The sequence below is a fragment of the Miscanthus floridulus genome, chromosome 10, assembly GCF_019320115.1.
Source record: "Miscanthus floridulus cultivar M001 chromosome 10, ASM1932011v1, whole genome shotgun sequence".
NCBI lineage: Eukaryota > Viridiplantae > Streptophyta > Magnoliopsida > Poales > Poaceae > Miscanthus > Miscanthus floridulus.
Window position 1 is genome coordinate 125,835,007 of NC_089589.1, and position 15,505 is coordinate 125,850,511.

Genomic DNA, 15,505 nt, shown 5'->3' on the forward strand with positions numbered 1-15,505 from the left:
ATAGACCTGCTCTCAGCAAATGCAGCCCAGCAGCACACAAGCTCTATGGGCCGGCCAGTTGCAAAATGATTGACCTCGCTGAAAAGAGTTCTGTCCATTTGCCTTCTGGAATCGTTGTCTTTGAGATTTCTTGAGTGCATCATTCATCATATACGAGATTAGGAGTGATGACGTGCAGTACTATGAGGTGTATGATGTAGCAGTCGACAGGAACGTTGTGGTGGTTGAAAAGGGTTCTGTCCACGAAGGCACGGACTAGTAACAATTAGGAGGAGAACTTGAAGAGCATGTCGTGCCGGTACACCCCGCCGGGCCTGACGATCTCCGACGGGAAGTTGGGGTGGTTGACGGCGTCGGGGAACGCCTGCGTCTCCAGGCACAGCGCGCCGTACTTCTGGTACACCTTGCCGCCCTTGCCCTTCTCGTCCTTGAGCCAGTTGCTGGTGTAGAGCTGCACCCCGGGCTGGTTCGCCCACAGCTCGAACGCCCGCCCGGACGCCGGGTCCCGGACGAACGCCACCTGCGTGAACCCCTGCCCGTGCACCGCCACCGCGTAGTTGAGGTCGTAGCCCACCGCGCCGCCGCCGGAGACGAGGTTGATGCGGGCGCCGACGGGGGTGAGCCAGCGCAGGTCGTAGGGCGTCCCGGCGACGCCCGCGATCTGCCCCGTCGGGATCATCGACTTGTCCACAGGCGTGTACAGCGACGCGAACACCTGGATGAGGTGGCCCAGGACGTCGCCGCTGCCGTGGCCGCCCAGGTTCCAGTACGCGTGGTTCACCAGGTTCACCGGCGTCGCCTTGTTGAGCGCCGTCGCGTTCATGTGCAGGGCCAGGTCGTAGGGGCTGGACAGCTGGTACGTCACGTACACGTCCAGGTCGCCCGGGAATCCTGCACCCAGTACGTTCCGTTGATTTGAGCGTCATCAGCATGTGCAGCACGATGCGGTTCGAACAATTAAGTGCAAAGTCAGCTCATCATCGGCACTGGGCACATGGTCAGTCAGAAGCTAACTAAAATATATGTTCTTTTTTTGGCGCGTTTTGGGTTTGTTTACCTTGCTCTCCGTCGAAGCTGTGGTAGTAGAAGGTGATGTAAGGGGAGTCGCAGTCAGGCACGTACTCCTTCACCGTCCAGATGACCTTGCTGAAACCCCTGTGGCCACCTGATCGATGAACAACGACGGCGAGACTAAGCTAGTGAATCCATGGAAGATAGCACATCGTACGTGATCCATGCACGAGAGTGACCTGAGAACGATCGAGAGCGTACCGTGGAGTGCGTTCTTGCCGTCGTTGATGTACAGGCGGTAGGCTTTGCCGTCGAGCACGAAGCGGCCCTTGGCGACTCTGTTGGCCACGCGGCCGACCAGCGCCCCGAAGTAAGAAGAACCGTTCTGTTTGAGCAGAGGTCGCACAGCACAATACAGCCGTGTCGTTGAACACCGGAGGAAGAGGAATTAATGATGCACACTGCAAGCTCTAGAGTGCATGTGAGAACAGAGAGATCGATCGATCTGTGATCTTACCACATACTCAGCGATAGTGTCATACCCAAGGATGACATCAGCCAAGTTCCCTGCAGCAAGAAATAAATTCACAAGAGCATGTAAACCAGCTAGCGTTATGATGCAGTCACAAAGCATGCATTACGCAGAAGGACTCCAGCTTGGAAGCTAAGGAAACCATGCATACCTTTGGAGTCAGGAACGATGACAGACATGAGGGTGGCTCCCCAGTTGGTGACCTTGATGGAGAAATCCCCCTTCTTGTTCTTGAGCTCGTAGACCCCAACCGTGTTCCTCGCAGCATCGGCATGGTCGCCCAATGCAAGGCACAGCAGTAGAGCAGCAGGGAGGACCAACGCAGCTCTCGCCATTGCTGGCAAAGCTGCTCGCACACACTAGGAATTGAAGGGTGCACGTTACAGAGAGGAGAGGAGATGTGGCGCAGCTGGGACGACTACTCACGGATGTCTATATATGTGCGGATGATATATAACCTGATCAATCAGCTTACCTTCTCCGGTTTCTGCTCCAAGCAAAGGGTCTTAAACAAAAGGATCTAACTAGTGACATCCTTTTCAATTCCTATATATGCTGGCATCCAGTGCTTGTTTTCTTTCTAGAGATCTGAGATCTACTCTATCCTAGTCTTTGGCTGCTAGTCTCAGCTTAATTATTTGCACGATCGTTTACTTTGTCACATTATTCATGGCACGTTGCCACGTTGCATCTTTTGGCTCAGAGATCTGAGATGCTGCTAACCATATGCATGCAGATGAATGGTAGATCTCTTCGGTTCGGATCTGCCTCTAGTTAATTGTGAAAATATTTTGTTCAACAGAACTCTATAAACCAGCAATTGTTCTAAGGCAGCAAGATATGTTTTCCCACTGACAGGAGCTACATCTCAAAAACTGTTGGGACCAGCTAAATCTCAACTAACAAAGAACTCTACAAGTCGATCTGCGCTGCACCCATTCTCTTCGAGAGATCAGATCGGTTAATAGTGTATATGGCTCAAGTTATTCCATTTTCGCCTTACTTTTCATTATATTCATTCTCATCGTGTGGTTCCGACACCTCTTGGCCAAATTCACCAAATGGTACAGAGTTTGGTTCTGTTCAATCAAGCCTTCGTGATTACCAAATTCAATCAAAATGAAACATGTAGGTGATGAGTTCTTGCAGAAATAGGATTTTCCAAATCATATAGGATCATGTTGCATCAACCATATAAAACTACAGTACCAAGAACAACCCATGAATCAGGAATAAGGCGAGATTTAAGTATACGGAAGTCAGCACCACAAAGGTCCTCAAGGATAATAGACAGCCAGAAAAGAATAGTGTAATAAATGCTATGGGACCACAACGATCGATCAAATTTCTTAAGAAGAATAACGCACAAATAGATAAGACCAGCGCAATATAAATGCACAAATTCCTATCGCATGGATGGCGCCGGATATCCTCGGAATGACTTGATCTCCAAGCTGATAAGTTCACCTGGCCTTCGTGGGCCTCATCCTTCGCCGTTTTCGGCCTGATCAGATAGGCATAGTAGAAAATACGGGTGGTGCAAGTAACGCGGGCCCATATATCCGACACGAAGCATCACTGTCTGTTGAAGATCGTCGGTGATGGTGCCGTAGATCCAGGTGAGGACGGTGCAGTCCATTTGCCCCCATGCCGATCGGTCGGGGTTGGCCACGTCAGAGTGGACGTGATCCTTGAGGGCATACATGCCGAGGACAACGAGGAAGAGGGTGCGCCACCAGCTGTAGTTGTTGGCAGCGCGATCCATCGTCACGGGGACGAGCACCTTGATGTTGACAACGGCGGTGGTCTGTGCACACTCGGCGGCGTGCTTGGAGGCACATAAGGAGAGGCGCACGTGGACGGTGAGATCGGACATCAACAGGAGGAGTGCACCGGTGAGGGAACTCAACGACGGTGAACCAGCCGGCGAGGGGCTCAGTGGCGGCGGCAGTAGGGTCTGCGGAAGCAAGGAGAGGTCACAGAAGTGAACCATCTCTTTGATACCATGAGAGAGTCGGGGGCGGATCCAACGGTGGGGCGGGGGGCTCGAGCCCCCCTACCCATACCGGAGCAGTGAAACCTCCTGTGGAGCCTCCATGAATTTTTAGGCAAAGTTCTATAGTGGAACCTCATGTGGAGCCCCCATGAATTTTTAGGCAAAGTTCTATAGTGTAGGGGGCTGAGACTTAAGATCGAGCAGCAGTGTTGTTCAGCCCCCCCTGAAATATTTTCTGGATCCGCCGCTGGAGAGAGTATTAGGGTTTAGATAGTGCTCTTAACATTGATCAGTGACAACCATTGAATAAGCACGATGGGGAGCCTAGATCAGCAAGCCCATGGCCCATGGGCTTACACTCTAACAAACACACACCCAAACACTTGCTACACACAACTCATGCACACCAACATACTCCCTCTGTCCCTTTATCAGTGTCGTTGTAGCTTTTGAAGAGGTGCAGCACAAAACCTGTGAATGTGGACAAAGGGATGGTCCAGATACACAACAGAAGGTGTGAACGTGGACAGAGCTGAAGTGTGCCAGAGCGACAATCAATACGGGACAGAGGGAGTACACCACTAAGGTGCATACTAGACTGGAACCTATACTAATTTACTAACACACCTGCTTACAAGAAATTCATGAAGACGTCGCCGCTAACAACGAGCACACGGCCGCCTATTGTGGTCCATAGGTACCTGAAGATACCTGCAAGAAAACTAGAGAAAAAAAACCCTGGTGCGAATCTGTCTCGAGGGACACTCGAACACGGCAGGTGCTCCACCGAAGATCCCTGCTAACACGTTACGCATGCCTTCGCCCGTAACATGTATTTACTAATTTGGTCCTTGTGGGACAGATCTGGGAACGCCACCCACCAGCGATGCGTCTCAATCTAGGCATCTGATGAAAAAATGGCATCGCATCCTGCAACTACGTGGTTGGGCCGAAGATGAATAGCGAACAGCTGCAAGCTTTGACATTTTGAGTTACATATATATACTTACATGTGGTTGCTGAGGGACTCACTGAATCACCGCAAGCACAAAGAGAATCAGTGAATCTATATTACTTTTTTAGAAGATATAAGCAACTCCAACAGACTGGGTCTATTGTGCTCCTAAAAATCATTTCAACAGCTTGTCTATATTGTTTTTCATTTTCCCCTGCGGGCTATCCCACCATTCTCGCTGATCATAGTCCTAATTGCTATCTGTGTTTTCCAGTTTAGCTAGACTGTTGTAAAACTCGACATTTTAGATGGGCTTTATATTTTATATAATGGCTAAATCTCATAATTTAACATCTAATTTTACCAAGTCTCTTAGAGTTGACAATAGGAGTGAGACATTCCATATTACTATTACTAATTAGAGGCCCCAACGGAGCCTCCACATTAATTCTCACCAGAACCGCTAGAAAAAAAGATAAATGCTAAAAATTCTCACATTAATCAGAAACATCTAACATTTAATTGAAAGACTCCAACTATCCCTTAACCGTAGATTTATTTTCTTTTTTAAATTATCCAGCTCCACAATTATATAGATAAAAAAATGACGTATGGGGAAAAATTCTTTAAGAAAAAAAACGTATGAGAAAAAAATCTCCTATACACAACTTCAATGTACGGAAGAATTTCTTCAAAAAAACTAATATCTTTTTTTGCCAGGAAAAAACGTTCTGTTGATCTATCTACAAATAAAAAAATACCCGTACGGTTAGATATTAATAAAATATCACATAAACAATGCCCATCACATCCACGTTAGATAATCTATAAATAAAAAATAAAAAAACAAATAGAAGGTTAATCTGTTAATCCGAGAAAAAATTCTTCAAGAAAAATAATGTACGGGAAAAAATCTCCTGTACCAAAGTTTACATAACTTCAACGGATAGAAAAAATTTCTTCAAGAAAATAAAAACGCACGGGAAAAATCTCCTACTCACATTCATAGTTGGTTAAAACTATAATATCTGAGGTCAGTATCTTAATAAAATATCAGGTCAACAATGCCCATCACATGCACGTTAGATAATCTATTAATAAAAAATCAAATAGAAGGATGATCCATTAATTCATAAAACATGAGATACAATCTACTAACCCCAACAAATAAGATATACAAATGAGCTCATATCAAGAATAAAAAATACATTGCTACACGTCTTATCATCATTATATAATAGTTTTTATGATTTGGAGGAAAAGATGGAGGTGAAATAAAGGATGTAGTTTTGTGAAACAAATATTTTATATAAGCTAAAATTGAGGACTACGAGACCCTTATTGCACCATTGTATGAGTTGTTGTTTTCGTACAACTTACAACGTAACTTTTGTTTCTGCCCAAATTAAAAAATTAGGAGTTACTATGTGATAACTCAAAAGACAACCATTATACATATATTGTCTATTAAGTTCAACACTAATGCATTTACACTAAAGAGGCCTGATGGTCTAAAAAACAAGAAAATTTTGTCAACCATGCAGAACCAGGAATCCATCTATTCATCGCCCATCAAGTTGTTTTCATCGTTCATCGACTAAAAAATAGTTCGAAACAACTTCCCAAATTTATAACTAAACTAGACCTTAGCTATTAGGAAAGGAAAATAACCTTCTAATTCATTTATAAATTACCCACATCTATTCAAAATACCCATCTATGTCATTGTAAAATATAATATAAGATTATACCTTTTAGTTTGTATCAAAGTTATCAATCTTAGTCTTCATAAAAACATAAGTAAAAATATCTCTCATATCTATATGCAAATACCAATACAATATATTAAAAATAGTCCAACACCAATATGAGGACGCTACATAAATTTCTAAATTACACACTTCAATGTTCGCTATGTTTGGTCATGTAGAACAAGTAAAATATATATTAATAATTATCAAACACCGAAAATAGTCCCTTAACAAAACCACATAGCAATTATACTGACAAAACCACTTAAATCTGCATCTAAATTAACACTTTTTCATTATTTAAAAGACTAAAAGATCCCTCAAATCTACATGTAAGCTATCATCTTCTACTACTACAAATATTTAAATTGCCATAAAGCATATATATGTTTCCATGTTAAATTTTACTTCCTCCATACTCAAAAATAAAGTTATTTTGGACAGCGACACGGTCTCCAAAGTATTACTTTGACTCCTTATTTTTATAAAAATATTTATCAAAAAGTGATATATGTATATTTTTATGAAAGTATTTTTCAAGACAAATCTATTTATATGGCTTTCATATTTCCAAACTCAACAACTTAAAAGTTATTCATGATTTATATTCCCAATGTTTGACCCAAGCCTTGTCCAAAATGACTTTATTTTTTTAGTACGGAGGGAGTACTAATATTGATATATTAGAATTTTATTGAAGTAAATATACATATTATGGCATCATACATATCAAGTACACATGCAGGCTTGAGAGATAAATATATAGGTTCGATTTTAGCAACCATGAAAAATATTTTTTAACAACTCATATACTAATGATACTAACAAATTATTTAAAACTATATTGCTAAAGGAGTGACATAATTTATATAAATATTTATTTTATATATGTTACTCCTTTCGTTTCAAATTATACGTCGTTCTTATTTTCTTTCTAGATACATAGTGAAGCTATGTATCTAGACACAGTGTATATCTGAATATATAACAAAAGTTACCAGAAATGTCTGAACAAATTATAACTTGGTGTGGAGGGTGTACATTTTAACTAAAATGTTATCTATATTGGTAGTATAACCATTACTGCATATATATTTTTTTGATAAATAAATTTAGACGCATAGTGGTAGTGCGAACCATATGTGCCTATACTTCCTTATCTTTGGGATTATTTTAGAGTGAAAAATCATTATATGACTTAAATATTAAATACTCTCTCTAGCTTAGCACCATTCTAGATATCACTTCAAGCTCTATCATCGATTTTTGAGTGATTTGGTGCATGTTTTAAATGATTGTTTATGTTATTGTAATATTTAAGAGTGCAATTTATGACTCAAAATATTCAGTTTAAAAGTACAAAATGAGAGTTAATAAAGATACAATACGAATTTGAGCTTGAGAATAAAAAATCTTTAGTACTTAACAAGATCATTTGAAAAGGTTTATGGCATCAAAAGATATGGGCTGCAATAAGAGGCACCATAGTTTAAGCTTTTGTTTGTAAGCTAATGTTTCAACTAAATTCATATTCAAGGTAGACAGTGGTGTTATGCAAAGAGAAAGAACTATGGGTATGGATGGAAAAAACATATAGATTAGTAATTGATACATTGATCACAACTAGATAAGGAGAACATTATATCCATTGTGTTGGAAAATGAACAAAATGAAAAACGTGCAATTTAATATTAGTAATTTATTTTAGATTCATGACATCAGAAGATATGTGCTACAACAAGATCCAAAATAGTTTATGCTAATGTTTAGTAATTGATACATTTATCACAATTGGATAAAGACATCATAGTATCTATTGCGTTAGAAAATTAACAAAGTGAAAAACATACAATTTAGTTTTAGTATTATTAGTTAGAGGTATATTAAATTGTAACTAATACTTATGTGCTCTAAAATTTCTAACCCATATGAGAGCACGGGTTGATAGACTAGTAGTTCCATATTAACAAGGGCTTTCAGAAATCAGTCACAAGACTCTCACATTTACACTGCAGTGCTGGGCCCGGACATGGACCAAAAAGATAACCATAGAACAGCTCTCAGCAAATACATCCCAGCAGCACACAAGCTCTATGGGCCGGCCCAGTTCCAAAATGATTGACCTCGCTGAAAAGAGTTATGTCCATTAGGCTTCAAACTAGCTATGAGCCCAATCATATTATCAACTAAACCTTTGGTAGGCGTTGCATGCGGTTGACAGGGACGTTGCTGCGTTCCCTGTGGTAGGCGTTGCATGCGGTTGTGTGGGCGGCCACGTGACCGTGGTGGTTAAAATGCATGCATGCATCTTATAAGTAGCTAGCTAGCTAGGGGCCGTTCATAGCACAGGTAGCTCAAGGACATCATCCCCTTCGTTCTCTTCGGTTCCACCACCATACGAGTCGGCCCCCCTCCGCGCCGCATGGACGCCGCCTCGCCGCCGCCGTTGCGCATCGTCATCTTCCCGTGGCTGGCGTTCGGCCACATGCTCCCGTACCTGGAGCTCGCCGAGCGCCTCGCCACGCGCGGCCACCGCGTGTTCTTCGTCTCCACCCCGCGCAACATCAGCCGGCTCCGCCCGGTCGCGCCCGGGCTTGCCCGCCGCCTCATCGACTTCGTGGCCCTGCCATTCCCACGCCTCAATGGCCTCCCCGATGGCACCGAGGCCACCAGTGACGTCCCAGCCGGAAAGCTGGACCTGTTCTACAAGGCCTTCGACGGCCTCGCCTCGCCCTTCTCGGCTTTCCTCGACGTCGCCTGCGCCGCCGATGCCGACCATGACCACAACAAGGTGGACTTGCTCATGGTCGACAGCTTCCATTACTGGGCCGCCGCCGCTGCCGCAGAGCACGATGTGCCCTGCGTCCTGTCCCTCATCTTCTCAGCGACGACGTTAGCACAATTCGGTGTGCCGCGTGTCTCTGCCGCCTGTGGCCGCAGATGCCATGCCACCATCAATACCCCAACGATTCGCACTAACCTTTGAGAAATGCAAGCTCGTTGCTTGCCGCAGCTGCGTCGAGCTGGAGCCCGAATCCATGGCTCTCCTCTCAAGCATCTTTGGCAAGCCGGTGATCCCTTTCGGCCTACTGCCGCCATCTCTCCCAATCCCAGTAGAAGGCCACAGAGGAGTAAACGGCGACAATGGCAAGACGGCGCTACCGCTATGTTGGCTTGACAGCCAGAAGCCAAAGTCTGTCGTTTTCGTCGCTCTCGGAAGCGAGCCTCCTATCACCGTGGAGCAGCTGCACGAGCTTGCGCTTGGCCTGGAGCTCGCCGGGGCACCATTTCTGTGGGCTCTCAAGGGACCTGCTGGCATCTCCGAGGCCGACGACATTCTGCCTCCGGGGTTCGTGGAGCGAACACGTGGCCGCGGGCTCGTCGCCATAGGCTGGGTTCCCCAGCTCGACGTGCTGGCTCACGGCGCCGTCGGCGCGTTCCTCACGCACTGTGGGTGGAGCTCCGTTGTGGAGAGCCTTGTGTTTGGGCAGCCGATGATAATGCTGCCGTTTCTGGACGAGCAAGGGATAAACGCGCGGCTGATGGAGACAAAGCAGGTCGGAGTTCAGGTGCCGAGGTTTGGAGAAGACAGGTCGTTCAGTCGTGAAGGCGTCGCGAGGTCCATCGGAGCTGTCATGTCTGAGGAAGAAGGTGGGAGGGTCCTTGCGGCCAATGCGAAGAAGATGCAAAAGATTGTTGTTGGAGATGAGAAGTGCCAAGAGAGGTATATGGACGATTTTATTCGATTTATCAGAACGCACAAGGACTAATAAATGAGTGGAAGTTCTAAATTTATGCAAGGATATATGCTATACTGCCAGAATCAATAAGTGTTCACGAATATTGCAAGTTATTAGAATGTGATTTATCTGTTGTACTCCATCCATGTGTATGAGTGTAACTGTGTAAGTCAAATAAGGAAGGGTCTTGCTGGGGCACACCTTTTAGTTCAATGCAAGGAGGTATTATAAGATATGAATAAAATCTTGGTCACCGATTTAACGTGAAAATTTTAATCAAAGAATTAAGAAAACTCTGTTAACCCTCTGCTGCTCTCGGTGATAGCGCAAGTAGGCTTCCTAAAATTATGGAGTTTCTTTGTTTTTTTGGAGAAACTAAACTTATGGAGTTTCTAAACAAACCACATACATGCATGTCATCATTGTGACCTTTGGAAAAAAAAGTATGGAACCACGTGGATCGGACCTCAAACCCCGCCAACCGTAGATTGAAGCCCACGCCGGGGAAGGAAGCATGTGGTGGGTAAATTGCGCATTTAGCTTGGGCTGGGCTTGATAGGTACCCGCGCCAATCCACGCCACCTGACGCCGGGAACGCTCCTGCTGCGCCTCTGCGTACAGGGCGGAACGGAGCTCGCCGCCACCGCTCCTGCTGTGGCACCGCCGTCGCCGCTCTCGTTGTCCTATCGGCCGCCGTGGCGGCGGCTCAGGTTCGCACGTATCCACGTCACCCGCTCCTGTGCTAGATCAACAGCAACCCATCTTCTACAGTCTCGTGCTACATCGGTAGCAACCCAAGATCAGTGGCACCAGCTGAACTATGGCAAGTCGGCACCATCTTCTCCGGGTCCGTCCATTGTTAAGACTAATTCAATCCAGGTCTCTCTGCCTTCCTTCTGCTTCGCATCTCCTGATCCCATCCAATCATCCATCCTTGCTACTGCTAAGGCCCTCTTTAGATCCCACCTAAAATCCAAAAATTTTCAAGATTCTCCGTCACATCAAATCTTGCGGCACATGCATGGAGCATTAAATATAGGTAAAAAGAATAACTAATTGCACAGTTTGCCTGTAATTGGCGAGACGAATCTTTTAAGCCTAAATAGTCCATAATTGGACAATTTTTGCCGAATACAAACAAAAGTGCTACAGTAGCCAAAAGCCAAAAATTTCCGCATCTAAACGGGGCCTAACTGCTAAGGACACCGCTGCTGCTTTGCTTCTTGTTATTGCTGGGTTCAGATTGGGGTGTGAGGGTGGGGGGCATTGGGGTTTTCCTAGGCGTGTCACGTGTGGGTGGAGAATATGAGTGAGGGTGGTTTAATAATGTGCCTAGAATGGAAAGGTAGCGTTGCACGGAGGGTCGCCTCGGAAACCACAACTGGCATGTCCTCGCTGAGTCTTGCCTGGGGAGCCCCACCGGCAACGATTTGGGCTCCACCGTTGAGATCGCCGCATCGAACGGACCACATCAGGTGGTACAGTGCACTACAGCGCCGTATTATACACCGTGGAGTGAGATAAGTCAGCTTGGGCATTCGATTTTAACGGAGAGTTTGGTTCGGGTTTTTTTTCCTACAAACGCCAATGCTCTTGGCGAGAGGTAGAAAAGCACAATAGACACATTTTTTTTACGAACACTGTAGCTACAAACTCGCCTGTATCTTGGCTACATTGTTCACTTGAACCTGGCAATTGAATACAGTGGGGCATATGGGCTACTTATAGACAAGGATATGCCACGGAGCACACCTCCATGGCGGCCTTCGCACCATGATCCGTAGGATGTACCCGCGCAGCAACACCGTAAGCCACTTGCTCATCCGGACGGTGCGGCTTCCACCATGCAAATTGGCGCCATGCACACCACTACTCCAACTCTAAACTCAGTCTCGACCATACACCACTACTCCACTTTCAATCAACCATTGCATGCCATCATGTAACACACTAGACTAAATAGTGCTCATGGATTATTTCTAACACGGGGTAGTAGGCACTAGTAGGTGGGTGCTGTTACCGGCATGTACGCCAAGACGTGTAGGGGAAGATTCTTAGACTAGCCACAACGTATGTTTTCTGCGATGCTGAAAGAGGAGAGAGAACGTCCAGGCACCAGGTAGACACGCTGTGAAGGGCGATGCTGAAACCAAAAACATCCTACCCGAGTCATCTTCCTTCCCCGGTGCTTAGAGAATAAAGAAGTGTTTTTGCGCCTGTTGGTTCAGACCAGCACCCTGCCTCCTTCGTTTCACCTCGCCATCAACGTCGGAGTTGGGGTCCACATACTCTGGCAGGCACCGATGCCGATGCTCTGAGCATATAATCAGCCTGTTCGCTTGTTGGTTTCAGCCAGCCCAAACCAGCCAGCCAACAGTGTTTTCCTCTCACAATAAACCAGCGCCAGCCAGCCTAAACCAGTCCAGAAACCAACCAGCGAACAGGCCGAATATGTCTTGGCATTGGTAGATGTGGCACAACGAAAGTTTTTTCGGCATCGCTACGTTGTGGGTAGTCTTAGGTCATGGTCTGGGTAGCAGTAGACCATGGCAGCGTGAATAGGAGAAGTCATGAGCAGTGAATGGTGACAAAATAGGAGAAGACTCGATCTGAAACCTAAGCAAAATCTGAGGTCCAAACTTAGTGGACACACCATAGGCTTGGCACCTAGTGCAGCTTGGAGTTTGTTCTCTGCATGGATCATTAAGTCTAATTTGAGGTCAACGTTTGGTATTGCAGATGGCAGTATAATGTGGTTGCCCTTTCTTTTGTGAGATCTTGTGTAGAATTTGTTGGTACTCTATTGGATACACATTTGATAGTTCCTTTCACTAAGACAGTTGTTCTTGCAAGAGAAGTTGTGTTTGGTGCACACATTGGTGTTCACATGTGCAAGTTGCTCATTTAGTGAGTGTTGGTGGTGGAGTTATATGTTTTAGGTGGAGCACATTTGGAAAGTATGGATTTGCATTCACTGTTCTTGGCATATCCTTTGGTGATCAAGGAATTTGTTTAGATTTGGTTTAGAATGTCAATTGCACATCTTCCGACATTTCCTAGGGCTAGAATTTGTTGAAGACTCAGTTTTGTTCATCTAATTTGTTAATATGTGCTTGGGACTTCCTGCCTGTCTTGCCTACTCAATTTGGCGGCTTCATGTGAAACATTTATTGGAGGTTTTATTTATGCATTTGACTTTAGAGTTGGAGATTGTGCATTTGGCATCAAGGTGATGGGTGTGTTGGCCATATATTTCATTCGTAAGAGTTCATTGATGCACTTGTTTGTGGCTCAACCGTTTTCCATGTCAAACCAAGCTACCTACATGTTGGAGGCGACGAATTTGCACTTGTTGATTGTTCATTTGAAGATGAATGATTTGAATATTGGACTTTCGACATCTAGAATATTTGTTTACTCTATGGTTCAGTCATCGTTGAGTTGAATAATTGTGATGTTGCAGTTGACACTATTTGAGGTGTCACACGCGCCGCTCGATCCACACGACTGGATCCACACGCTACTGCGACACACGCGGGGAAGCCCGGCGTGCCGGCAGCCCACGGGGACGGTGAAGTCCGGGTGCCCACTGGCGCTCACCTCACTGCCGCGGGAGGAGGTCGCCGGCGAGGAGGGCCCGACGACAATGACGACGGCAAGGCGAGGAGGGAGGTGGGCGGAGCTCGCCGGGGAAGGAAGTGGGTGGAGCTTGGCGGGGAGGGAGGCGGGAGGCGCTCGCCGGATCTGCGCGCTGGGAGGGAGGGAGGCCGTGCAGGGGAGGGAGCTCGCCGACGAGGCGGACCCGACGACGACGACGACGGCGAGGCGGGGAGGGAGGCGGGCGGTGCTCACTGGATCTACGCGCAGGGAGCGAGGGAGGTCGTGCAGGGGAGGGAGCTCGCCGGCGATGCGGGCCCGACAACGACGGCGAGGCGGGGAGGGAGGCGGGCTGTTGGAGAAGGAAGGTTTTGGGTAGGCGACCTATTTACTGTGTAGAACTCAAATCCGGGTATAGGTCGCTGATTTAGGTATCGGCTGTTGGAGATAGTCTAAAAGAGGTTACCGAGGTACCAACCCCAGATCCATGTGCATAGTCAATTAATCAGGTTTACATTATAACCAACCCAACTATCCATGACAGCAAGGCAAAGCATGACTCCTACCCATCCAAACCAGGTATCAAAGATGATATAACAAGTTCTAGTCAACCTTAACATGGGATTCGAATTTAGATTCTGCATGCAAACTAATGGTCTAACTACTCTAACTCAAAGTAAAACAAAAATGTAGGAGCAAGTATGGACACTTTCCTCATAACACTGTTTAGACATACTTCATGCATGTGTCCAAACATACGATGTGATGGAGACAAAACTTTAGGGGAGGAACTAAACAAGGCCTTATATGTCAGGTTTGGGTCGGTGGAAAATTAAGGTTTTTGGATAAAAATGAATTTAGCAAATTAAAATAATTCCAAAAAATCCAGAATTAGTATTTAAGCCTTTAAAAAGAGCTCGAAGCTCAAAAAATCACCAGAAAAATTCTGGAGATAGGTTGAAAGATAAGGAACTCAACTAAACAAGTTTGAGCTCATGAAAAGATGGTTGAGATGATCAGAGAAAAATATTAAGGTCAAGGAAAAAGGAATTAAATTCCAGAAAAGGTTGGAAAATTCCCTAAGAGAATGAAACGTCGCTCTAACGTATTTTGAAACCATTTGCACTCATAAACACAAAATGCAACCAGCATGAATGCAACACCTTTTCAATGTAAATTATAAAAAGTTATTTAAAAATTCACATTTTGCACTTTTTAAATTACTAAAAGCCTAATTAAGTCTTGGAAATTTTAGAAAAATGATTAAAACATTATCTTTATTTAGTGTAAACTATTCACAACCCAAAATAGAAATTTTGGGGTGTGACATAGGTGTCTAGGGGCTCATTTGTAATATTCTTTAAATTTGAGTTACCTTTTGCAAGTGGGCAAACCAGCCCAAATGGGGAGCCCAAGCTCCCCTTCTCATGGTGTGGCTTGTTTTCCCCTGTTTTCGGGTTGAGAGAGGGAGGAAATTTGAGAGGGTGTGGCTTTGGTATACTGAATCCATCCACTAGAGAGTGAAATTTGTGGGGATTTGGAGCCTCCACCAACCGTGTTGGCTCCCACCTCTTGTATCTTCATCTTCTAGTGGATTGCTAGCTTGTCTCCGCCCGCCCCTGCAAGGGGCGGGATTCAATGTAAATTTTGTGTAGTTGTGATTCAGTATTCCTCTTGCCATATGAGTTGATTGATTTTCCATCATGCATGGTATTGGCGCCACTTGTTGAAGATTGAATGAGTTTGCTCATGTTAGATGGCATATTGTTGTGTTGACATGTGAGGCATATGTGTTATTTGATATGTTGATGATTTAGTGATGGAAATTGAAAGATTGTCTGGCTAGTTGTTGCAAGTGCTTTTGTGCATAAGTCACATGCTAAACTTCAGCTCAAAATGTCAAGAAACGACTCTGAATATGTG

The 15,505-nt window shown here is 45.1% G+C and overlaps 1 protein-coding gene and 2 pseudogenes across 1 annotated transcript; 1 reads left to right on the top strand and 2 right to left on the bottom strand.

Annotated features, from left to right (window-relative positions):
* LOC136489545 (uncharacterized) overlaps window positions 1-15,505 on the bottom strand; it is a 116,427-nt pseudogene that overhangs the window by 60,011 nt on the left and 40,911 nt on the right.
* Window positions 24-1,878, bottom strand: LOC136485628 (uncharacterized). The gene is made up of 5 exons (XM_066482475.1): window positions 1,695-1,878; window positions 1,529-1,578; window positions 1,273-1,396; window positions 1,058-1,165; window positions 24-891 (listed from the first exon to the last, which is right to left on the bottom strand). Exons 1-5 carry the CDS (start codon window positions 1,876-1,878, stop codon window positions 266-268), a joined length of 1,092 nt encoding a protein of 363 aa, XP_066338572.1. The 3' UTR covers window positions 24-265.
* On the top strand, window positions 8,639-10,021 carry LOC136485629 (UDP-glycosyltransferase 91B1-like; annotated as a pseudogene).